Source organism: Callospermophilus lateralis, chromosome 3 (assembly GCF_048772815.1).
Source record: "Callospermophilus lateralis isolate mCalLat2 chromosome 3, mCalLat2.hap1, whole genome shotgun sequence".
NCBI lineage: Eukaryota > Metazoa > Chordata > Mammalia > Rodentia > Sciuridae > Callospermophilus > Callospermophilus lateralis.
Genome location: NC_135307.1, coordinates 132,434,950 through 132,461,018, shown reverse-complemented (window position 1 = coordinate 132,461,018; position 26,069 = coordinate 132,434,950). Strand labels below are relative to the sequence as shown.

The 26,069-nt window shown below is 43.2% G+C and overlaps 2 protein-coding genes across 3 annotated transcripts; both read right to left on the bottom strand.

The window, feature by feature from the left end:
* Positions 1–268: 268 nt before the first annotated feature.
* On the bottom strand, positions 269–13,520 carry Wdr73 (WD repeat domain 73). The gene is made up of 8 exons (XM_076848785.2): positions 13,416–13,520; positions 12,694–12,761; positions 12,296–12,384; positions 10,251–10,339; positions 9,612–9,676; positions 4,063–4,227; positions 3,373–3,738; positions 269–1,515 (listed from the first exon to the last, which is right to left on the bottom strand). The coding sequence occupies exons 1-8, from the start codon at positions 13,454–13,456 to the stop codon at positions 1,280–1,282; spliced, it is 1,119 nt and encodes a 372-aa protein (XP_076704900.1). The 5' UTR covers positions 13,457–13,520; the 3' UTR covers positions 269–1,279.
* Positions 13,521–14,263: 743 nt separating this feature from the next.
* Nmb (neuromedin B) lies at positions 14,264–17,392 on the bottom strand. 2 transcript variants are annotated; one of them, XM_076848783.1, is made up of 3 exons: positions 17,207–17,392; positions 16,421–16,593; positions 14,264–14,638 (listed from the first exon to the last, which is right to left on the bottom strand). In XM_076848783.1, exons 1-3 carry the CDS (start codon positions 17,361–17,363, stop codon positions 14,507–14,509), a joined length of 462 nt encoding a protein of 153 aa, XP_076704898.1. In that variant the 5' UTR covers positions 17,364–17,392; the 3' UTR covers positions 14,264–14,506. The 2 variants fall into 2 exon arrangements, with proteins under 2 accessions (XP_076704898.1, XP_076704899.1); XM_076848784.1 differs by having other exon boundaries at positions 14,524–14,643.
* Positions 17,393–26,069: the final 8,677 nt, after the last annotated feature.

Sequence of the window (26,069 nt, the reverse complement as noted above, 5' to 3'; positions counted from 1 at the left end):
AGAGAAATGCATACTAAAGCTATGAGTAATGACTTTTCATTCATTGGCAAAGGTCAAAAGTCACTAAATAGACTTTGTTAGCAAGGATGAGGGAGAGAGGCATCAATGTTTGGGGGAAAATGACATACTCTCTAAGGAGGGCACCTTGGCAGTGTTTCAATATGCATATATTCTCTGCCTAAAGCAATTTTATTTTTTTACAAATTTTTCCTAAAAACATTGTTTATGGGAACAAAAGTTGTTCATCACACAATAAGAAAAGATGAGGAAAATGTAACTGCCCTTTAATAGGGAGCTGGATGTATGCGTTCTGGTTCAAATGCACAAGGTACAATATACAGCAGGAATGAAGACCCTGCCTCTCCTGCGCCCTTCAGAGTACCCCAGAACCTCCATCAGCTGCTCAAAGCAATAAGGCTTTGATATTTGGCAATCTGACAGGCAAAAAATGGCACAATCTTTTCTTAATTTCTACTGGGGTTGATGTTTTCTTCATGTTCACTTGCCCTAATACATTTTTTTTTTCTGTTAAAAAAGTTCACATAACACAATTACATCCACAAGCTCTTCTGAATTTTACTCTGATACTGTGAAGAAGGGAGGGACAAAACACTGCCACTTCACACTGGGGAAAGTGGAGCCCTCAGCTACCAGGTAATTTATTGTGCCATGTGTCCTACAAAAACTATTCTTTATGTCACTTTTAACTTTCCCAATAACCCCGCAAGGTAGTCTTTTTTTTTTTTTTTTTTGGTACCAGGGATTAAACCCAGAGAAGCTTAACCACTGAGCCACATCCCCAGCATTTTTAATTTTTTTTTTTAATAAATTTTTTTAAAAAATATTTATTTTAGTTTTCGGCGGACACAACATCTTTGTTTGTATGTGATGCTGAGGATCGAACCCGGGCCGCACGCATGCCAGGCGAGCGCGCTACTGCTTGAGCCACATCCCCAGCCCCTCTTTTTAATTTTTTGAGACAGGATTTCACTAAGTTCTTAGGGCCTTGCTAAGTTGCTGAGGCTGGCTTTGAACTTGTGTCCTACTGCCTCAGCCACCCGAGCATCTAGGATTACAGGTGTTTGCCACCAGTCCCAGCAAGGTAGTTATTTCTTTCCTCATTTTACAGAAAAGAAAACTGGGGGCAAGAGACAGACTGACTTGCCAAGGCCATACAGCTGGTAGCAGGGATCTGTAGTCACTCAAGAACTGAATCAGTGCCCCTGCCACTCCAGCATCTCCTTCTCTTCCTAATGGCCAAGGCAGGAAGATGCTGGTGTCAGCAGGAAGCACAGAGGTCCACCCAGTCCCACACGTGCAGGGAGGCATCACTTGCTGCTGATAACAAAGTCCTGGGTTTGCAGGGGTGCCAGGTGTGGGTGGTAACCTGTGGAGCAGTATCCATTTTGTTTTCATCGTGGAAGAGGTGACCTCTGTGAGTGAAGAGAGGTTCCACCTGGATCCCTGTTCCATCCCAAGATGTGACATCATAGACCTGAACAGTCCCATCAAAACCTGAGGAAGAATATAGAAAAGGAGCATCAACCCTGAATCCCTAAAACAATGCCATTTGCTCAATGGCACCAAAACAGGCTAAGGATGAGTTCTCACATAGTAGTAGCAAGATACTTAAAAGCCAACTACTGGAAATGTGACCTCTGCCCCAGTGCTGGCCTCCTGGGCATGTCACCATGATCATCTGTGGTTCACCTGTTACAGACCAGGTCCAGGGCTGATCCTGGACATGCTCTATCTCTTAATCCTTACAACCATTTGAAGTAGGGACTATTTTCCCCAGGAAATGGAGGCTTAAGAGACTTATCAAACCTTTCTAACTTGTCCCAAATTCCAATCTCCCCCATGTTTGTCCCTCTCAGCAAATGGCCTTAAAGAGGGAAGCAGAAGAAGCCTTAAGAGAGGAACACCCTCACGTCCCCCAAAATTGAGTTATATCTGCACTCACGCTATCCTGCCATCTTCCTGTTCCCTCCACAGAGCCTGGTTCTTTTCTTCTGCTCTTTATGAATCCTGGCGCTTTCTTTCCTGTGCTCTCTTCTATTCTTTCAGCCCCTCCCCCACAATAGATCCTCACCATTGGCATCTACTGCCCTCATTCCATACACCATGGAACTAGATTCCACCAGGCCCAGGAGCTTGACCTGGCTGGCTTGCATAACTCAAAATGAAAGTAGGTTGAGAAGCATCCTTGAAATCCTGTCCCTACACTCATACACTGCTGGTGGTACTGCAAATTGGTGCAGCCAATTTGGAAAGCAGTATGGAGATTCTTTGGAAAACTAGGAATGGAACCACCATTTGACCCAGCTATTCCTCTTCTCAGACTATACCCAAAAGACCTAAAAATAGCATACTACAGGGACACAGCCACATCAATGTTTATAGCAGCACAATTCACAATAGCTGAACTGTGGAACCAACCTAGATGCCCTTCAATATGTAAATGGAAAAAAAAAATGTGACATATATATACAATGGAATATTACTCAGCACTGAAAAATAATAAGATCATGGCATTTGCAGGGAAATGGATGGCATTAGAGCAGATTATGCTAAGTGAAGTTAGCCAATCCCCCCAAAAATCCCAAATGCCGAATGTCTTCTCTGATATAAGGGGGGGTGACTCAAAATGGGGAAGAGGGGAAGAGCATGGGAAGATTACCTCTACATAGGGAAGAGGGGTGGGAGGGAAAGGGAGGGAGAAAGGGAATTGCATGGATGGTGGAAAGAGACCTTCATTGTTATACAAAATACATGTATGAAGACGTGAGAAAAAAAATAGCGTTACCTTAGATTAGGTAGAGAGAAGTGATGGGAGGGGAGGGGTTGGGAGGATAGGAAGGATAGTAGAATGAAACAGACATTATTAATACTGTGTGTATATATGTGAATGCATGACCAATGTGATTCTGCAACCTGTATACTCAGAAAAATGAGATATTATATCCCATCTGATTCAAATATATGATATGTCAAGGTCATTGTACTGTCATGTGTAACTAATTAAAACAAAACAAAACCAAAAAGAAATCCTGGCCCCTTTCTGGTACAGCTTCATGGCTATCCCAGCATTTTACTATCTGCATTTCTCTCAACTGACCAGAAATCTGAATCCCTGCTAGGCTTGGAGAGGCTGGTGTTTGTGCATGGAAATTTAGAGGCCAGGGCAGGGAAGGGCCTACCACTGAGGAACCTGAAGAGTTAATCTGGAGCTCTCTTGGGCAACTTCTAACTTTTGGAGCCAGATTCTTTTGGAACCAGATTGATTGTGGGGCTGCAGTCTTCTTCCTGAGCACTCTACCATCATCAGGAAAAGAGAGATCTAATAAGATATGAGAGCCTGTTCAGCAGTACCTGAAATGGCTAAGCAGTTGTCCAGGGCTGGGGCCCACGTTACTCGCAGCAACTCTGGGTTGGGGCTAGGTGTGGACACTGGGCACTGGACTGAGCTGACAGGATGGCAGAGATCCCGGGGGTCAAGAAGTCGGAGCTGCCCCTCTGAGCCAAGGCTTGCAATATAGGATCCTGGGCCTTGGCCCATGCCCCTAACTTTTGCACACCATCTCTCTCCACCAGACCCAGGGTTCGGGCTGATATTCTCCAATGGTGCCCACTTCTGGCGGGTATCGACAAGCCCCAGATGACCAGAGGTGCAGCAGAAAGCAAAGGTGTTTGCATCTAGGACCTGCAGGCTACTCAGCTCCTCACTGTCATTGATGTCTGGAAGACCAAAGGAAAAGAAGAATTAGACAGGCCAGGCAATTTGGCAGGGCTTGCTGGTCACAACAGTCCTAAGCAAAATGAATCATTCCCCTCCTCCCACTCATCTTGCCATAGTCTGCTTCACTGGGTGGTTGCTGGTCCCTGGGACTGCCCCTCCCCACCCCAGAATGGGAGCCCTTCAAGGCCAGAGCCTATCTCTTATTCAGCAAGTTTCTCCAGCACATGGAATGGACAGTTTACATTAGGTTTCAAATGTGCTGAGTTGGGCCGAAGGCCAGATGTTGGCTGAAAGAGCCAGCAAGAGGTGAACTACTGCAGTACCTGAGCTGTACGTGACCTTCTGGGATTCCAGATCCACAATCTTCAGATCACTGAGCCATGCCCCATGGAGGACTCCAGGAATCATTGAGGAGAAGACATCCACTCTAGGCCAGAGGTTTCCCTCTTTTTCATGAACTGCAATGGTGCTGACAGCCTTAATGACATCTAGGAGGAAAAGGGAAGTAATGAAAGCCCAGAATGTTAATGACGGTTTTGAAAAATGACATGGCATAGGCCAGCCATCTTATCCTGGACATTGAGAAGGTCAAGAAAGAGCTGGGCAAAGTGGCACATACCTGTAATCCCAACAGCTCAGGAGGCTGAGACAGGAGGACAGAGAGTTCAAACCTAGCCTCAGCAATGGTGAGGTGCTGAGCAACTCAGCATTGACCCTTGACCTGTCTCTAAATAAAATACAAAATAGGGCTGGGGATGTGGCTCAGTGGTTGAGTGCCCCTGAGTTCAATCCCTGGTACCCACTCACCACCACCCCACCTCCCCCGCAAAAAGGTGGTTAAGAAAGAAAGAGAAGCTGGGTGCAGTGGCATACACCTGTAATCTCAGCAACTTGGGAAGCTGAGGCAAGAGGATGGTAAGTTTGAGGCCAGCCTTGGGAACTTAGGGAGACCCTACCTCAAAGTAAAAAATAAAAAAGGAAGAAAGAACTGACAATGTGAGAATGTTGAGCATAAACACTCTGGGTTATATTTACATTTTCAAATATTCAGAATCACTTTAATTTCTTTATAAATTATCATATGAATTATTTTTGCAAATGGGAAATTATGAGTCACTGTAATCTCAAAACTCCACAATCAGTTCTTGCTTTTTATAATTTGGTAGAGAGCAAATAGAGGAAAAGGAATGAACATTCATTACTGATGTCACTTACACCTTTGGTGAAAAGTAACAGGTACAGAGTTAATGAGCTAGTATTATTTCTTTTAAAAACATAGTCCATGACCTGAAGCAACTTGTTAAAAATCTAGCAAGTAAATGTTACACTGCAGATATCACTGACTTAAAATGTAAACTAGACAATAAGAAAGACCACATTTTTTTTTTTTTAAAAAGTAAATGGAACAAAGAAAGACATATTGGGCCTCAATAGAAACAAGTTTTAGTTTTGTTTCCACCTGCTTGGTTAGTAGGCCAGTTCTCTTTTCTGCATTCTGTATCGTTTGATGCTTCTCTCTCTCTTTTTTTTCCTTGAAGTATTGGGATTGAATCTAGGGGCACTCTACCCTGAGCTATATCCCCAGACCTTTCTATTTTGAGACAGGGTCTTGCTAATTGCAGAGGCTGGCCTTGAACTTGCAATACTCCTGTCTCAGCCTCCTAAGTAGCTGGGATTACAACTGTGTACCATTGTGTCTGGCTATTTCCACCCCCTGGTACTGGGGACTGAATTCAGGGCCTAGCACATGCTAAACAAATTCTCTACCGCTGAGCCACACCCCCAACCCAGTTTCTACATTCTTTGAAGAAAATGAACATCTGTGTATTTTTTCAACTCTGAAGGAGAGGCATAAATCAGAATGATGAGGGCAGAATAGACATGAGGATACTCACATAGTTCATCAAGCCAATGTGTGGCCACGAGTTCCCTCATAACAGTTCCCACAAAAGACATGCCCAGAGGGACATACATGGGCTGGGTTAATACTCAGAGGGCCCTCCAGTACTGCTCCCAGGGCCCACAGGCCTCTCAGTGCACTTAATCAGACTGGCTGAATTTAACTGTTCCAACCACATGAGCTGTGGGGGTTTGTCACAGACACAACAGCTGGGCCTTAGGGCCAGAGTTTGTCTCTAGGGAATGCTGATGAGGCTGTAGTTCAAGCCATCTGGCCAGAGCCTGCCTGACTCTCCTGGGTCACATTTAAATCAGTCCCTTCTTCCCCTTCCACAGACTCAGAGGAGTCTGGACAATTCTCCCAGAACCTGCTACTCTAAACTAGAGGATGGTTCTCAGCTATGATCTCTCCTCTCTGGAAGGAAGGAGATCTATTTCAAAGATTCAGTGGAAAACAAAGGCTTAAGGGCCTCCTGACTAGGAAGCTGCTCTATAATTATAGTAAGGAAGAAATCAGAGGGGCTGGGGGATATACCTCTGTTGGGGTGCTGCCCTAGCATGCACCAGGCCTTGGTTTCAATCCCATAGGTCTTCTTCTCCAGTCAGTGGTACAGTGCCCTCTCCTAGGAAATCTACACCAAGTTTACCAAACTAGCCCCAACTAAAAAGACAAACTACTCCAAATGAAGGCAAGACAGTGAAGTACCTCCAAGAACTTGGAAAGAAAAGGCAGGTTGTTTCTAAGAACCAACATAGAAAGCATCAGAGCAGAGGCAGGCAAAGGCCCTTAGGAATCAGGGCAGCTCCCAGACCTGCAATCATGAGCAAGTGTGATAATACAAGAAAAGTGTCCATGAGAGGGGGCTGTTGAGTCAGAGGCAAAGAAAATACTGGGCCTGTTCAGAAGAGAAGCCACACCATGAATAAGTTTCTTTATTTTTTAAATTTGGGTACTGGAGTCTTCACCCAAGGGCGCCTAACCACTGAGTCACATCCTCAGTCCTTTTTATTTTTTATTTTGAGAGAGGGTCTTGCTAAGTTACTTAGGGCCTCCCTAAGTTGCTGAGGCTGGTCTGGAACTTGTGATCCTCTTGTCTCTCAGCCTCCTAAGCTGCTGGTAGTACAGGAGTACACCACCAGGCCTGGCTGCATATTTAAGTTTCAAGTGGAATGAACAAGTGACATTCAGCTGAGACCCTTAGCACTGTAATCATCCAACTCAATGGTTTCTACATCCCCAGAGCTGAGAGAAGAGGCTTTGGCTCCAAGGGCGGGGGCAGCATAAGGCTCAGGCAGCAACGTGTTCACAAGATGTCTGTCTTATAAAAAGCAATTTGGAAATCTCAAGAGCTGACTTCTCTTGTTCTCACTGCGTTTATCATGCAGACTCTGAATAGGCTATATCTTCTCTAAGCAAAGCTTGTTATAAAATAGAATAGTCCATAAAATATTTTAGTGATAACTGCTTTTTCATTGTAAACTAACAAAACTGCATGCTGATATATACAGCAGTCTGGTGAGTCTAGTGAGCACTGCCTCTATTAGCTTGTTCTGTATGTGCTCACAAAATCAGCCTTGGGGCTGTGGGTCAACAGCAGACTTCAGAAAACTTACCAAGATAACATGAAAGCTTCTAGAAAAATAGCAGACAAAGTCTTCCCTCAGCTCTGGAATATTCTTGCACTAATATCTAGAGAATAATGACTCTGACTTTCTACATACTTTAGTGTCAGAATAAGTCCCCTTGACCTGTTAACTCTCCTAGGTCTACACTACAGACTCTATGAGACACCAGTACTCAAGCACTATCAAATGATTAGTAAGACTCCTTCTCTCTTGTCTTTAAACCCTTGCTGCCCCATCTAGACTATTTTGGGGAAAAGATAAAAAAAACAACTTTAAGTTCCTGACATAAGTTTGGACACATAAATCAATGGAACAGCACCCAGAGTCCAGAACTAAATCTTTGTATTTATGGTAAACTGATTTTCAACAAAGGTGCCATGGCAAATTAATGGAGAAAGGATGGATTTTTCAACAATTAGTGTGAGAACAATTGAAAATCCACATGCAAAAAGAATAATTTAGATCCTTACTTCACATTATAAACAAAAATTAACTAAAAATGGATCATAGATTCAAATGTTGGACCTAATAACAAGACTTTTGGGAAAAAATATAGGAGAAAAATTTATGAATTAGGTAAAGACTTCGTAGCTATGAAAAAATAGTTCAGGATCCCCCTGCAACAACAAAAAACCATGGATAAACTGGACCTTATCAAATTAAAGCTTTTATGCTTCAAAGGATACCTTGAAAAGACAAGTAACAGACTTTGAAAAAATATTAGCAAAGTATACCAAATGAAGAATTTGTATCTAGAATGTACAAGGACCAAAGACCAACAACCCAATAAAAAATAGGCATTTTGCAAGATAAATGAATGGTTAATAAGCACATGAAAAGATATTCAACATTATTAGTCATTATGGAAATGCAAATGAAAACCACAAGGACACAAAAAGACAGCGACAAATGTTGATGAAGACATGGAAAAATGTGGACTCTTATACACTGTGGTGGGAATGTAAATAAAGCCATTTTGGAAAATTTTGAGTTTCCTTAAAAAAGCAAACATAAATTTACCATATGACACAGCAATTTTATTCTTAGGTGTCTACCCAAGACACCTAAGACACATTTGTCCACATGAAGATTTGTACATTAATGTTCTTATCTGCATTATTCATAATAGCCCAAAATTGGATCCAATAACTGGTAACAAAATGTGAGATACATCCATACAGCCATAATGGAATACTATTCAGTCATAAAAAGGAACAAACTACTGATACACACTATAACATGGATGGACTTCAAAAGGATTAAGAGAAAGATGCCACATATATGTTCCCATTGATATGATATGTCCAGAAAAGGCAAATCTAATATATGGGAATGGGGATTAACAGTAAATTCCATGAAAGTATTACTGGGGTCATGAAAGTATTTTCTAAAACGAATTTATAAGTGAAGGCTACAATATGTATTTTAAAAACATCCCTGAACTGTACACTCAAAATGTGTGAATTAAATGACAGGTAAAACATAACTCTTAATAAAATTATTTAAAAAAATAAGCCACTACAACTGCTAAGTAAGTGATATAAACAAGTAAAAACTATAGCATAGGACAGGTGACAAGGAAAACAATAAAGATAGCCCACAGGGCCAGTGACCTCAGAAAGCAATAAACAGAAGAGTACTTTTCTGCAGCAGTGAAGCCTGGGGAGGGACCAGCAGCCACCAGGCTACTTCTGGGAAGCTTCCAACTGAGGCAACAGGGGGCACACACACTTTAATGCTGATGGACACTGGAGGAGGGAGGGAGGGGACTAAATCAGGTCAGAAGGCTGCCCGCTCTGGTGCCTGCCTGACAGAGGACCTGCAAATCTCCACAGCTGGAGGGAAGCCTATTCCCCAAGAGGGAACTTCCTTCCACTTCCAGAATGGATAGGAAGCAGAGTGACTTCTCTAGGAAGAAAACTGGCTAGTCAACCTTGCTCATTAGCTATTTTCCTTCCCAGGGAACATGTTGTAGAGAGAAATAACTTCTTTTTTTCTCTCTCTCTCCCATCCTCCTCCTCTAAGAGGAAAGCACTTCGGATTAGCCCTAGCTCTGCCCTGGCCTCCGTCTTGCTTAATGGAGAGGCCTGTGGTTCTCTGGGCAGTCCATCTATGGCTGGGTTGGGTAAACTCAACTCTTGGAGTAAGTTCAGGGAAGATTCGTTTGGGGCTTGTCTGCCATGCTGTGGTTGCTAATTTGTCTTTTTGCCACCATAAAAGTAGATTCTATATTCTCTTGCCCCTGACTCAGAGTCTACATATTTCCTGACTCAAGAGTAGGGGGCAGGAGTGTGTAAGTCACATACTTTCCTTAAACCTCAACCTCTACCAAGTGAAATTCACTCACCACTGTCTTCTGCAAACTGCCACACCTGCAGATAACAACCTGGAAGGCCACTGGTCACCAGCAACCTATTCAGGATAGATAGAAAATCAGTTCAGATACTGGGGAGCTCCTCCCCAAACTCCAACAGCTTTCCCCTTTCCAGTCCACATAGCTTAGGATCTGTTCACCTCCCATAACAAAAATTTGTACTGCAGGATCAAAACCAGCCATCCTTATTTAACAGATAAGCAGCTTGCTCTGCTTTAGGGATGGGCCTACAGCTCACAGAGAGCCATGGGACTGAGCTCAGGCTCAGCCATCTAGAGAGGACACCAATGAGGAGCCTGAACACACAACTCTGACCTACAGACTTAGCTTCCTCTAACTTAGCTAGTTACACAAACTATCTAATACATCAGTTCTCTGAAAGATTAAGAGAATCCTTTTTATCCTGTATCTATCTAGTCCCTAGAGCAATTCCAGTGACCTGGTGGTTACATTAATCAAAGTAGGTATGGAGATAATGGTTTTATGTTCTAGATCTGTGTGCACATTCACGTGTCTGTGTGCAGAGCTGTGGAGGCAATAAAAAAGCACCCCTGGGTATTTTCAGCCATCCCATCTTGAAATGGAAGGTCTGAGTCACAAAATTGATCATACCTGGTATCTGGCACATGCTTTAGATCAAAGACAGGTCTGTCCGAAAATCCGCCATGGCGCAATGTAAAATCTCTTTCTGGGAATAAGCCCTAAAATACAAAGGGTTGGCCAATCAGATACAGTCTGCTCTTCAAAGGAACACTTGGCATTTTTCTGAGCTTTACCTCTTGAAATTCTAATACAATTGGTCTGGGAATGGGCCCAGGAATTTGCATTTTAGCCAGCAACCTTAATAGCTTGGATACAGGTGGTCTTCAGGCTACTGTGAGAAACACTGGGCTATGGCTGCCTGGGACTCAGCCTCTCCTGGTCTTAATAATCCCTTTATAGGTTCCTGTCTACCCTGTCATCTATTCTAAACCTTCAGCTTAACTATGCCATGGTTACCCTGTGTAAGATAACTTGGTTTCTTATTAAAGAATTTTAAAGGGCTAAGGGTGTAGCTCAGTTGTAGAGTATGTACAAGGCCCTGGGTTCAATCCCCAGTATTGCAAAAACGAACAAACAAATAAATAAATTTGTTTATTCAGAAACAAACATTTTCAAATTCCTGTTCCTACATGGCCTTTCAGTTATTTAACTGTATGCCTCACCCTTCCCATTTTGGGGAAGCAGGATCTTTTTCTATCACTGGAGGTTAGGATCATTTTTCCTGTTATTCCCTCACTCCTACATCTACATTCTCTCCCTCTTTAAGAGCTACTTCTCCTCAGGTTGTAACTCTGCTAACACTTCTGGCTTTAGGAAATCCTCCCTCTTCAAATCTGTTTCTGACTAGTTATTGTTCTGATTTCTTCCCTTCCTGCATCTCCACTTCCTCCTTTCTCTCAGTCTTTGGCCCTGACCATCATTAAAATGCTGTGCCAGAGGTCACCAAGATCTTCCCAATTGCCAATCTAATAAAAAAAAATTCAATCCTCACCTGAATGATTCTATAATAACATTACATAGTTATTGACTTTTCTTCTTTTTTAAAGAATTTGACCTTTATTTATTTGTTTTTATCTAGTGCTGAGGATCAAACACAGGGCCTCACTATACTAGGCAAATGCTTTACCACTGAGCTACAACCCCAGCCCTATAGACTCTTCTTGACATGTTTTCTTCTTTTGCATTTGGACCTTTTCTGAAACTCCTCCTACATTAAAGACTATCCTTAGTATTTCTTGTAGGTTCCAATTCTTATACCTGTCGCTTTAACTGTGTCTCCTGAAGTTCTGTCCTTAGCTATCTTCTCTTAATCTAATATAGTACATATTATTCTAGGCAATCTAAACTATTCTAAGGGCTTCAACTACTTTCTATACCCTAATGGCTTCCTAATCTATTTTTTTTTGGTGGTGGTAGTGGGTTTCAGGGGTTGAACCCAGGGGCATTTAGCCATTCAGCCACATCCTGAGCCCTATTTTGTATTTTATTTTTTAAAAATATTTATTTTTTAGTTGTAGTTGGACAAAATACCTTTATTTTTATGTGGTGCTGAGGATCAAACCCAGGGCCTCCTCGCACATGCTAGGTGAACACTCTACCACTGAGCCACAACCCAAGCTCCCTATTTTGTATTTTAGTTAGAGACAGTATCTCACTGAGTTGCTTAGCACCTTGCTGTTGGTGAGGCTGGCTTTCAACTTGTGATCCTCCTGTCTCAGCCTCTCAAGCCATTGGGATTATTGGCATGCATCATCTGGCTGGCCCTAAATCTATTTTTTTAAAATGTCTTTATTTATTTATTTTTATGTGGTGCTGAGGGTCGAACCCAGTGCCTCATGCATGTGAGGCAAGCACTCTACCACTGAGCTACAGCCCCACCCCCCCAAATCTATTTTTAATAAAACTGACCTCTTCCTCTAGTAGCCCTCTGTGAATCACATGAGATTCTATAACACTTATCTCTGTTCAAACTTGTCTCCCTCTAGTAGACTGTAAGGGCATGACCATTGTGTGTGTGTGTCTCTCCAGCATCCAGGACAATACCTGGTGTGTAACAGGAGTTTTCAAATGCTTAATAAATAAAAATGAACATATATACTTATATTTCAAATTACCTGGTTTTCCTTTACAGAAAGTCTGAGAGGTAGTATCAGATGAAGAATCTCATTTTTTTTCAGGCTTTCATAGCCAGCAACAAAGACTCCTGGAAAAAAGAAGCAGCTGTGACAAATCATTAGGAAGATTATTATAGACAATGGGTGGATCTATAAATTCCTGCCAAATCTGCCCAATCAGGGATAAATTCCTTCCCCATCAGTGTGCAGCCTTGAATCAGAGGATGGAGGGTCTTAATAAAAGGAACGTAAATGCTGACGGGGCACCAAATTTCAACAAGTGACCAATAGGCCCTCAGGCTCCCAGAGAGTAGCCTGGGTCCCTCTAGACTGAGCCCCTGACTCTCAGCCTGAGAAATGTGATTCCATTTCCTTTAGGGCCAGGCAAGTTTTATCACCTTTGTCACCAATCCATTCAAGGACTCGTGTGGCTCCTGAGAGGTCGAATGCATGGAAATCCTGGTACCTGCACAAAAGGGACACAATCGCACGGTGCATGGAACTGTATAGCTGACAAAAATAACAAAATTCAGTGGTTAGGGACCTGGATCTGGAGTCGGGCAGACAAGGGACTGTGTCTTTTTTTTTTTTTTTTTTTCAGTTTTCGGCGGACACAACATCTTTATTTTATTTTTATGTGGTGCTGAGGATTGAACCTAGCACCCTGCACATGCCAGGCGAGCATGTTACTGCTTGAGCTACATCCCCAGCCCAAGGCACTGTATCTTAGTTCCTATTTTACACCCCGTATGTCTGAGACTAGGCCAAACACTAGGCCCTGAGCTTCGGTTTTCATCTGTGGAACTCCCAGGACACCCAAAGTTGATGTGAAGATCCAATAAGTTAGTCTGTGTTCCATGTTTAACCTAGAGGCTGGAGCAAAACAACTGATCATCTGTGTTGGTATTATTATCCATCACTAGCACAGCTCTTAACACCACTAGCACACAGAACGGACCATTTTCCAGATTTAAAAGCCGAGGCCCAAGAAGAGTCATTCCGCATAGACCCAGCCACGCGTCCCCCTCATACCAGGATTCCCTAGTGCCTCCACCCACACTCATCCGCCCACCAGATGCATTTCAGGCCCAGGCTCAGCTCCCAATCCCTCACGATTTACAAGCGCAAGGATTCCACAAGCCAGTCCTCCGCGGGATCCATGGCAACTGCCGCTTCCGGCACCCCGCTTCCGCTTCCAAGCCTTCCAGGACATCCGCGGCCCTCTCGCGAGGAGAGGGCGTGGCCTCCCTCTGGCGGGCGGGGCCGTGGTGTCCCAGCTGGCTTGCCCATGCGCCCCGCCCTCGCTGGGCTGTGCTGGGAAATCTTTGGGGAAAAGCTCCCGGAAAAGGGAAGAAAGACTCCGGTGATAGCTCGGAGCAGGGCTGGACGGACCAAATACCTGTTTTAGATCCAGGTATTTGCAGCCCAGAAAACGGCGGTCAGTATCCCAAGGCCAGGAATATTACAAAACCATCCGGCTAAACTGAAATTTCAGATAAACAATGAATAATATTCTTTGTGTGAGTATGCCCATGCAATTTTTAGGACATTTTACAGGAAATTTTTTTTTAATCTGGAATTCGAATTTTACCGGGTGTCCATTTTTTATTTGCTAACTCTGGCAACTCTACTTAAGTTCAGAGAAGAGAGCAGGCAGATGGCGGGGTCTGGAATCTCACCAGGCTCTCTCTCTCCACGCATTAGGTACTCCTCTAGAAACTTGGCGTGGAAATGAAATATGATGAGATTAAGTAAAGCCCAGTAGTGTAGTGTTAGTATAGTGTAGTACCCTCGTTAGAGGCGAGGAAATGGAAGAGACTTTTGCCTGCACCAGTAGGTGGCAGAGGCGAGAGCAGAATCCAGCAACTGGAAGGAGACCCAGCATACAGTGGGCATTGAGTACCTCCTTGCTGAATGAATGGAGTAAGAGCTCAGTCACTGCCAGGCTGATGCCAAACATGGGGGTGTCCCGGGCTTTTTAGAGCCCACCCCATTTCACTGAACACCCCACCCTCCAATTCCCTTCCTCTTCCCTTCCCTTAAACGTGGCTGGAAAGAGAGGACCATGCATTCTATATATAAACAGCAGGGTTTTATTCACAACTTCATCAGAGAAGCAAGAAAAACAGCAGGAACATAGGTTGTGTTTGCAACTGCAATATTTCTGGCGAACCAAATGGAAATCACAGTAATGGAATAACAGATTCAAGCTCAGGATTTACATCCAGATGGGGCCACCACTAGGGTTCCATTCAGCAACTTGCCTGGGTGGGCACAATCTAAGCCATGTTGTGTCTGCCCCATTACTGGCATCACTTCTGCAGTATCTGCACCAGCAGCCTCCTGTACTGAAGGAAAACAAAGAGAGGAAATGACCTGGGGAGAAGGGAAAATGATAAAGCCATGCTGCCATTTCTAAGTGCTGGGTGTTTGCAGATGTGGGCAGAGACAGACTCTCAATTGAGGCAGGCCACGGAGCACTTTCTCTCTGAAAGTCCTGAGAGGAATTAGGGGTGGTGGTTTTCTCAGAACACAGCCCCAAAAGCAAAGGGCAGACATGACAATTAAAGGAGATCATGGAAGTCAAGTAAAAGTATGGTGTCTGGCACTGGGCCATTGTCAGTGTCCTTATTCCCCCTACCCCAAGCTCTGCTCAGACCTCCCTCAAGTTCCCCCAGCCCCATAGCTAGGGATTCTCTAGTTAATCTGTACGTTTTAGGCCTTCAAATTCCATGGCCCTAGAGGTGATAATAGTCTTCCTTCAGATAGCCAGCCCAACCTCCTAGCCCTTATTATGTGAGGTTCCCAGGAGCTATGCATCTGAAAGTCAGGGATGTGGGCTGGGGCTAGACCTTTTCTAGGGAATGCCCCTCTCTTCTTTCAACATATGCATACTTTATGGTAGACACAGTGGCAGATACAAAAATGAGGCACCAACAGGTATGCCAGAAAGCTCATGGACTGGTAAGTGCTCCTGTTTACTGAGGGCTTTCTATGTGCCAGCACCATGCTGCAAAATGACATAATGGGAGAAGGGCCTGTATTTCCACTTTATGGATGAGGAAGATGAGCCTTTGAGTAGGTGACATTCTAAGGTTATATAGCTATTGAGCAGCTAGGTTTTGAGCCCAGCACAGTGGCCAGAGCCCACATTCTGCCACATCACACTGCTTTCTGCACATGGTAACAGTACCAAGGAGGGTGTGTGCAGTAGGGATAGCACTGGGAGCAGCAAATGGAGGAGAAGCCACCCACCCATGCTAGCCAGGAAGGGTGGCTTACTTCCAGCTTTAGGACCTTGAACCCCATAGATCATTGGTTTACCACCAAGAGTGATTTGCCCCACCCTGGGAGACACTTGGCAATGTCTGGAAGTATTTTTGTTGTTTTTTTTTTAAAAGACAGGGTCTTGCTATGTTGCCCAGGCTGACCTCAAACTCCTGGGCTTAGGGGATCCTCCTGCCTCAATTTACCAAGTTGCCAGGATTACAGGTGTATACCACCACACCTGGCTCAGAAATAATTTTGTTTGTCACAACTTAGGAGAGGCAAGGTGCTATTGACATCTAGTGGGTAGAAACCACAGATATGGCTAAACATCCGACAATGTGCAGGGATGCCCACAGCAAAGAATTATCCAGCCTAGAATGTCAAGAGCACTGGTGAACGTGAACAAGGTTTTAATTCTGTCTTGGTTGCTGACTTCTCTTGCCCTCTCTGGTTCTCAGGGTCCTAGCTCTGGTCATAACCATATGTAAGGCACAGCAAATGTACACTTGGTTTATATAGTAGGGGACATCTGGAGTGGAACAAAGCTGTGTAGTTAGGGGAGAAGATTCTGCTGCCAAGAGGCCAGCCTGTGACTTTAGACTGAATGATGGGGAACTTCTTTCCCTACTTCTTGCTCCATGGAGTCTGGTGGGAAGGTCAGCTTCCTTTCTTTGGAGAGTGTCTCCTTTAAGCCTTGGGACACAGGGAGGGCCCAGAATCCTGGCTTTCTGGGGTTTATACCCATTATGCCCTGGCTGCGTAATCACACCCAATCCTGGGTGGTAATTCCTCCATGCTGGATCCTAGATGGCCTTGGCTAAACCATCCTGGTATTGGGGTGGAGGCCTGGCTCACCTGGGTTTGGGGTGCTGGGCTGCTGAAGCTCATGCTCAGAGCTTTCTTTATCCGTAGGATCCTGAGCAGATCATGACTCAGCTGCAGTCTCTGGTCCCTCAGGGAGGTTTGGGGAGTTGTCCCCAACGGGAATGCTCTGGGGGACTCCAGACTCTTCTTCCCCATGAAGTGGCCTAGAAAGGAGGTGCCCAGGTACATGGAAGTCAGGGAGTGAGGATCCTGCCCCAGTGGGAAAGTTCCCCATCTTTCCCACTTTTCACTTCTCTTGGAAGGAAGACAGGAAACCTTCATTCTCTTCACCAAGCAGCCACAAAGACATTGGGATGGTGACAAAGACTGCTACCTCAGCTTTTCCTGAACAGGTGCAGGGACAGCACAGCTGGAAGGAAGGTGGGACAAACTAGGACCAGGGGAAAACTGCCAGTTGTACTGCCTGCTTGGAGGAGGGTCAGAAAAGGGCAAGGAAAGAAGTAGGGAATGAAGAGGTGCCTGGAAGATGAATGTGCAGAAAGACACTCCAGAGGATATAAGATTCGGCAGTCTTGCTTAAGGGAAGGACACCGGTTGGCAGTCGACCTAGGATTCAAACCCAGCTCTGCCTTAAACTTGCTAAGAGATCTTAGCTAAGTTACTATCTTGGCCAAATTACTCAACTTCTCTATCTACTAAATTAGATGATCCCCTAGTGTCCCCACGTGCTCGGACACTAGGAGGGGCCACAGTGTTGAGAAAGAAACGGGGCCAGAGCGGGGTGAGGGACGCTTGCTGGGGTCCCCTAAGACTTACCGGTGGCCCAGAGGTTGCCCCGCGGGTGCACTCGGATCTTGCTTGTTCGGCCCCGGGATTCCGGAAGATCCCAGTTGAGCGGGGCGACACCGGCTGCCAGCAGCTCGAAGAGCAGGAGGCCACTAAGCCACCAAGCGCCCCCCGCGTGCCGGGCCATGGCCGTGCACACAGCTCCGTCTGCCAGCCCGCGCCCGCAGCTGACTCCAGGGGCCCGCCTTCCCTGCTTTTAAACCTGCGCCTGGGGCGGAGCTGCGGCAGGAGCCCCGCCCTGCCGCCCGTAGCGGCCCCGCCCCGCACCTGCTCCTGGCGGGGTGGGCGCTGCCTCCTCCATGAGTCCTGGATTGAGCCTCCCACCCTCCCGCCGCCCCCGCAGCAAGACAGTTCCGGGACCTCGCACGCCATGGCCGCTGGCTTTTGGCCACCCAGTAATAACTTCAAACCCAGAGCTTCTCTAGGAGACTAAAAGTGGGGCAAAGAAGTCCTCCTCCTGCACAGCACGGGCATCTTTATGCCACTCAGGCAAGTGCCAGGCACCAGAGGAGCTCCATAATTAATTCTCGACACCCCTCATTCTTGGAGCATCTGGCTCGTCCCACTTCCTGGAGAAGGCACCCGCTGGAGGGCCCGCCTTAACCGTAGGCAGGAGGCAGACCTCTGTGGGTCCGGGGAGAGGAAAGAGCATTGGACCAACTCTACTTCACTTTCAAGTATAAAATGGAAATAACCACATCGCCTTATTTTAAAAAAATTTTTTAGATGTTGATGGACCTTAATTTTACTCATTTATTTGTATGTGGTGCTGAGAATCTAACCCAGTGCTTCACATATGCTAGGCAAGCGCTCTACCACTGAGCCATTACCCCAGCCCTAAATCATCTTTTTTAAAAAAATTATTTTTTTACTTGTAGATGGACACAATATATTTATATATTTATTTTTTATGTTGTGCCGAAGATTGAACCCAGTGCCTGACATGTGCTAGGCAAGCACTCTAGCACTGAGCCACAACCCCAGCCCTCGCCTTATTTTTTATAGTTTTACATAAACACAATTATTTTGTGGCAGGAAGCAGCAGTTTTATAGGACCTGCCCTTTCACACCCAGCACTATCATCCTCCTACTTGAAAAGAACTTTTGGATTAGTGGTATCACTTAATGAGAAGGGGAAGACACTATGCTCCAGAATAATCCATTTATTTTTTTCTTTTTCTTTTTTAAAAAATTTTTTATAGTTGGACACAATACTTTTTATTTATTTTTATGTGATGCTGAGGATTGAACCCAGCACCTCACACGTGCTAGGCAAGGGCTTTACTGCTGAGCCACAACCCCAGCCCCCATTTATTTTTTCTTAAACATTTACTGAACACCAATAACCAGAGCCCCATGAATGCCACAGCAGGAGGGGAGTCAAATTCCCTACTCCCAAGAGAGCTATCCCTCTCACTAGAATCAGTATAAGGAGAGACTGATGGAAGAGTGGGGTGTGGGCCAAGCCCTGGGCTCCTTGCTGGACACTGGACAGTATGAATGTGACAGAGCTTACTACAATTATCTTTAAGAATTATTTTTTCTGACTTAATAATGACACCTGCTATTATCACTCTTGCCCTGGCATTTACACCTCTCTGCTTTCTTGTCACAGATCCCCATGGTGTGCAGATATAGCTCTTATCACCTTCCTATAATAATCATTCCCTTTGCATCCATTACACTCCCATCCTACCTTCTCTGGTCCATGGATGTAAAAATTAGTGGAAGCTCATATTTAGTGATTCTTCCTTGCTTAAATGCTTAAACGAAATTATTTTATGTTTCTCTCCCTTAACTCGTGGAAACAGGATGAAAGAGTCACTTGCTTAGATATCTCACTGGAGTCTGGCTTCAGGTCTGTTGGGATCACTGTATCAGGTCCCCAAAGCTGTGAGGGCAGATACAGATCTCCCCAAATTCTCAGACCCACTCCTGTTTTACCATCCCATTTCAACACCAAGTTGGGCTTCAATTTCTCAGGGAGGAGAGGGAGTGAACACTGTATTTTTTACTTCTTTCCTGACAGTGACCCTGGACCTTTTCTTACAGATTTATTTATATTAAGCTAAGCTTCCTCTAACACAAGCCCAGGTTCACGGCTCTGAGATTGGCTCCAGAAGCCCTCAGGACTATTTGAAATGTCAGCCCAGCACAGGAAAAAAGGGTCCCTGAGGACCCAGAAAAAGCAGCAGCTCCAAAGCCAGCTATATAACACTGTCCAAGAGACTGGGCTTCCCTGGGAGAGTGGAAGGAGCTACCGCAGAAAGGATGGCTAGTCCAAGGCAATGCTAGGCTTTGGGTTTAGCATGAGGAATTCAACTGCTCATCGCATATATTCCCTATATACATGCTGATGACAAGGGAAGACCAAAGGTTTCATCCCACAGGGAGAGACTCACAGTGTGTTTTCATATCAAAGTATACGGGGTTCATCATATCTTCAGGGTTTACTCACGACCCTTCCAGAATTCTACAACATTCAAGAACATCCGTGGAAAATGGGGAGAAGATTCACAGGATGATCAAAGGATGACCAAAGGGATGAAAGCTATATGGCAAATCCCATTATAACTAGCACCAACAAAACATTTAAAGTAGCCAGGTGCAGTGGTGCATGCCTATAATCTCAGAGACCTGGAAGGCCCGATACATTCAAAGCCAACCTCAGCAAATGTGAGACTCTATCTTTAAATAAAATACAAAATAGGGCTGGTGATGTGGCTCAGTGATTGAGTGCACCTGAGTTCAATCCCTAGCACCAAAAACAAAAAACAAAAACCAAACCTTTAAACTGCACCAAGTTTTAAAATCCAAAACAGTTTGAAATAAAGGACATAAATATTAATGTTTTTGCATGTCTTCATTAAATTGAAATCAATTACAAGTAACACCTTTTCATAACTCAGTCTTTTTTGCCTGTTTTCTAAAAACACTTTCATGTATGTTCCCTTGATTCTCAGCATGGATTTGAAGTAGAAAAGACTAGTACCATGCCCATTTTATAAATGAATTAACTCACATAGAAAGCAAGTTAGTAAGAGAGAGGAAACAAATGAAGAAAACCAGACTGTAGACTTGTAACACAAGTACAGAGGATGACAGAGAAAGGGAAAAGCAGAAATTTAAATTAGACATAAATGAGTCTAGGTGAAGTCTCAGAAACTAGAGCTGTGTAGAGCAGGACAGTGTGAAGTCTGACCTGGTAGACCTCTGCACACAGTTCTCCATCTGTGTGGCCTACAGAAATGAAGAGAAACATCTTGGGAATGCTCAGGTCCTGCTCTTTAGTTTTACAATCAAAAGGAATTTATAAAATCAGGAAAAGAATAGAATCTTCAAGAAAGGAGAAACGAAGGGTAAGTCAGGGATTTGTGAAAGAATTTCCTGAAGTCAGGGGGAATACATAGGGGTTTTAGCTGTTCTGTAAGATCAGAACAGTAACCATTAAGAAGTACTATTAAGAAGAAATCCACAGATGGCCAAATGCCTGTAATCCAGCTCCCCGGGAGACTGAGGCAAGAGGATTGCAAATTTAAGGACAGTCTTGGCAACTTAGACCCTGTCAAAAAGGGTTAGGGGTGTAGCTCAATGCTTAAGTGCACCTGGGTTCAATCCCTAGTACTAAACAAATAAACCATAATCAAAACCAAAACAACAACAAAAAACAAGAACTCAGGAAGGAAGGAAAGACCTACAACTAATGAAAAAGGATGAACACTTCAACAGTGGCTAAGAAGCTACTGTTCAGCTAAATGGCTCAAGTGCTCAGGGACACCATGAAAACCTAAGAAAGCAAGAAGCCCCAGGCAACATTAATAATTCATAACTACTTGCATGTAATATTCATGTATCTAAGGAGACATTTCCATAATTGAAGTAAATATGCGTTCAACTCCAAAGAGGGTTAAAAAGGCTTGGAAATCTGGTGGAGAATCTCAGTATTAATAATCTGAGCAAATCTGAGGAGGAAAAACCTGCGGCCAATCAAAAAATCCCATTTGACTTTACAGGGTAAAATAACCGGATTAAGACCTCCAGCATGGTGATGTGGTAAAAGTAACACACCTCAAGTCTGATTCTGCCATACATGCATTAGAAGATCCTGGTCAAATCCCCGAACTTCTCCTGACTTCTCTCCTTTGTAGGATGGAGGTTATTTTAAGATTTATAAAATGAGAGAAAGTAAGTGTTTGTTGGAAATTATAAAGCACTTAGCAGAGCATCTGGCACATTCTAAGTTCTCAATATTATTAGCTGGATCCTAGAAAAGCAAAACCTGCTTTAAATCTGAAGCCCATGACAGAGGGAAATGTTCGCTTGCTAGCAGCAAAGACCACAATGCTCACACAATGGGGCCTAGCTCTGGCAGCATGCCTATTATATCTTAAGTTGTTTGATAAACCAAAATGCCAGCACATCTACCTAAACTCTTGACCAATTTCAAGAAAAGAATTCTATACTCCACATATGGTTTGAAAGTCATACTCAAAATAATAACATAGCTATTGAGAAGATTGTTTTTATAATACAAACTTAAGAAAAAGAAATTTAAAATATTCTTCATTGATGAGGATAAGAGGGAAGTACTTATCAGAATGAAAATGAGGTAGAGATTTTCATGTTTTCTAAAAGGCCATGAGTGGGCTTTTTTCTTTTTTGGTGCTGGGGATTGAAGCCAGTGGTACAACCACTGAGCTACATGCCTACCCCTTTTTATTTTGAAACAGGGTCTTACTAAGTTGCTGAGACTGGCCTCAAACTTGTGATCCTTCTGCCTCAGCCTTACAAGTTGAGATTATAGTTGTGCACCACCATGCACAGTAGCCATGAGGTTTTTAAAGATCACAAAACACACTGGGCTGGGGATGTGGCTCAAGCGGTAGCTCGCTTGCCTGGCATGTGTGCAGCCTGGGTTCGATCCTCAGCACCACATACAAAGAAAGATGTTGTGTACGCCAAAAAAACTAAAAAAATAAATATTAAAAAATTCTCTCTCTCTCTTAAAAAAAATCACAAAACACTGTTCTAGAGAGAAGTTGAAAGTTCTTGGCTGATTACATTTTGAGGCCTTTTGCAGAGACTGACGAATTATACCATGTATGGATGAACTTTCTATGAAATTGCTCCATGAAAATCATTATGCTAATTAGAAAAAAAATAACACAACATCACAGTATGTTTCTTGGTTCTCAGGTACTATTACAAAAACAATTTTTTAAAATTCCACACAGCACAGAAATAACTATTTCTCTCTTTGCATTAGATGCTAAGGATGAGAGTCAAATGTATGGATCTCTTCTAGCAGACAAAAGAATCTTCTGACATCTTATAGGTACTACTCTCGACTCCAATTCCATCCTTTTCTTTCTCCACACTTACTTCATTCCTGAATTCTTCAATAATTAAATTGTATTATGTTAATTTTAGTTTTTTCCCCTCCAGCACAGGGAATTTGAATCCAGGGATGCTTTATCCCTGAGCTATCCCCAGCCCTTTTTTGAAATTTTTTTTGAGAAAGGATCTCACTAAATTTCCAGCACTGGCCACAGAATTGCCATCTTCCTGCCTCAGTCTCCTAAGCTCCTAAGGTGTGATCCCAGCAGCTTATTGCATCTACATAGGTTTCACCTGGCCCTCTTTAATTATTTTACATTTATCACATAGTGCTAGGTATATATTTTATGAAACCAAGGCAGTGTATAAATAAATCTAAAATAAGTAAAGTACTATGATATATACCAAGATGAAACTGAAGCTGGTCTTGTCTTGATACCTTCAAGGAACTGGCCTTCCCTGGGGTGGAGAGAGGGACAAACAGAAAGCAACCACTCTGAGGACAATGTTAAAGAGGAATATGAACAAAGTACAGGGCAGTCCGGAGGAAGTACCACTATACAAATTTGAAAGCTTAGTCAAGAATAAGAAACAAGCAGGGGGCAGGTGTGTATACCTGTATTCCCAAGTACTCGGGAGGCTGAGGCAAGAGGATCACAAGTTCAAGACCAACCTGGGCAACTGAGTGAGACCCTGTCTCAAAATAAAAAATAAAATGGTCTGGGGATGTAGCTCAGTACCTTGGGTTTAACCCCAAGTTTAACAAAAAAGAAAAGAAAACCCCTTTTGGGGGCTTTCTATGCATCTATTATTATACTTATGATCCTATACTGAAAAATTTGTTTATGCATATTGCCTTATTAAGGCAGAGTTTCTGGCAAAGCAAGAAGGACTTTGCCTTACTCACTTTTGTATCCTCAAAGACTAGCTGAAACTCTACACATTAAATGCTCAATAAACGTCTGCTGAATGAATTGAGAAAGTTTTCAGGTGAAGTGAGCAGGGACCCCAGGCAGGGACTAGCATAAGCAAAGACAGGTTATGTCTGTATGGTGAAACCTATGTAGATGCAACAATGTGGGACCTGGGGAAAGTCGAGACTGGAAAAGTCCAGAATGACACTTGGAAGAAAAGGTTTTTGCCATCTTTTTGGTAAGTCCTGCACATTCTAGTTTCCGTAATACTACTTGGTTACACAGTATTCTTTCCACACCCACTCATCTTGTGTATGAAAGATGCTGTTTGTTGTTTGACTTCTAAGAGCCCAAGAAGGGTAGAAGGGAGATGAAGACATGCCTAGCCAGCAAACAGACTGAACAGGCTATAGCAACTGAAAGAGGATTGTGAGAAAGGTAGACAATCCATTTAACCAGATAGAATCAGCTGGATCATCTCTGACTCTTAACAATGTTAAATATATTGTCATGAGGCGGCTGACCTCAGGTGCTGAAATAGTCCCCTACTATGTTATGAGGGGTTAGTTGGTCTTGGTAAAACTTATGCAAACAACCACTTTCGCAAATACCATCAAGAAAGAGGACACAAGAAGAGTCCAAGAGCAAAAAAGAAACAGGATTAACATAAGAAAAATCTGGAAAAGGTACATGCAGCTTAAATGGAATCATGGAGAAATGAAGTTTTCAGATTCAAATTTGGCAAGATCAAGAGAATGTACTTACTAAATAACAGGAAAGCGCAAATCACTTTAATGATTCATATGCTCTACTCCAGAATAATAGTTCAGCAACAATGCTAACTGAAATTACTGCCTATGGTTCCAAAGCATGATTACACTGAACATTTAATATATGCTGCTTCATGTTACCAGGGAAATACAGCATAGTGTCTATAATATGAGACCCCTACACTGGAAAAGTTTCCAATCTGCTGGGGGATCTTGAGGCCATATCCATAAACTTAAACAGTATGAGACAGCCAATACCGAGTGGCAGTAGAATAATTAATTGTGAAGATGGTAAGACTCAAAGACTAGCAAAGATAAGGGTATATATACAATACTAATGTGAAAAATTGCTGGGGATGTAGCTCAGTGGTAGAGTGCTTGCCTAGCACACATGAAACCCTGGGTTCAGTCCCCAGCATGTCAGGGGGGGGGGGGGGAGAAGATGATAATGTGAAAACCCAGGGAATACAGCACAGGGATGCTTAATGTTAGCTGAATTCAAAGTTTGAAAGGTAGGAGAGACATAAAATTTATGGTCCAAGCAACAGACATTTCTGAAAATAAAAAGTACACTGAAACTAATTAGCAGGTGGTAATATCTAAAATAGGCACACAATGGAACACTGTGATGGAAGGTGAGTAGATATAGTAGGAAAATGAAAAATCTAGGGAAGTATTCCTTCACTGAACATATGAACACTGAAGGGGAAGTTTGAGGGAATCACTACAAACTTGAGTTTAAAGATGGAACAATCAAGTGAAAGGGTCCAGGGGGAAGAGAGACAAAAAAACTAGGACTGAGGATAGGCAGTTGGTGTTATGAGAGTAGATAAGTAGCCAAGAGATGATCTCACTATCAAATTCTTAAAGTTTTATAGTTCTCATACTGTTTTCTAATTCCTTTCATTCACCACGTTGAGTCTCCAATTTGCCACATACTCTGCTAAATCTCAAAGAGCTGATACGTCCATTCAATTACCTAATTAAACCTCTCTGGCATTTCTTGCATTTTCAAAGAGCATTTAAAACATATTTACTAATAAAATCTCATATATTTAAGTCTTATTTTTAGTGCTAATCTACACAATATATAACTAGGAACATAAAATACCTCTTCCCAAAATAATCTTTTTCTGGTTAATGAAATGGTTCAAATGTTTTTAACACCTTTGAATACTTTTTCAGAGAGTTTTATCCATTGCTTAAAACAGGAGCATCTAGTAAAGGAGAAAGAATGATACTTTTACTGAAACATGCAAGTGAGGAAAAGTATTGTTTTCCTCCCATTTAGTGTCTAAGGAGGAGAAATTGGAAAGGAAGGAGATACAAATCTGAGGGTGTTTATATCTGGCTAGACAGGATTGCAGAGGACGATGGGATCCCAACTTTGGCCAGGAAAGCACACTATCTCCAGTGGACTGATAGGGCTAAACAGCTATCATTCTCTATAGATGATTAGGTAGGAAGAAAGAAGGTAATATAGTAATATTCTGCCATTCCACACAAGGAGCTGTTTCAGCACTCTCCTTTTCATGAGAAAATGTAAATATTATATAAGGACAGGTTCAAAAGAGCATTTGTTAACAGTGACTTGACAAATTTCACACACTGTTGAGACCATTAAGCACCCATATCCAAAGTTAGAAGGCTAAAGCCTAGTTAATGGATTCAAGGGTGGCACTGTGCTCTGCAGGGGAGGGCTGCAGAAGTGTGTCTCTGTTCTCATTCCATTAGCATAACAGCATGAACTGACTTCCACCTCAGTTGAACAAATAATAGAACTAGATCATGTAGCTCAACACAGAAAACTTG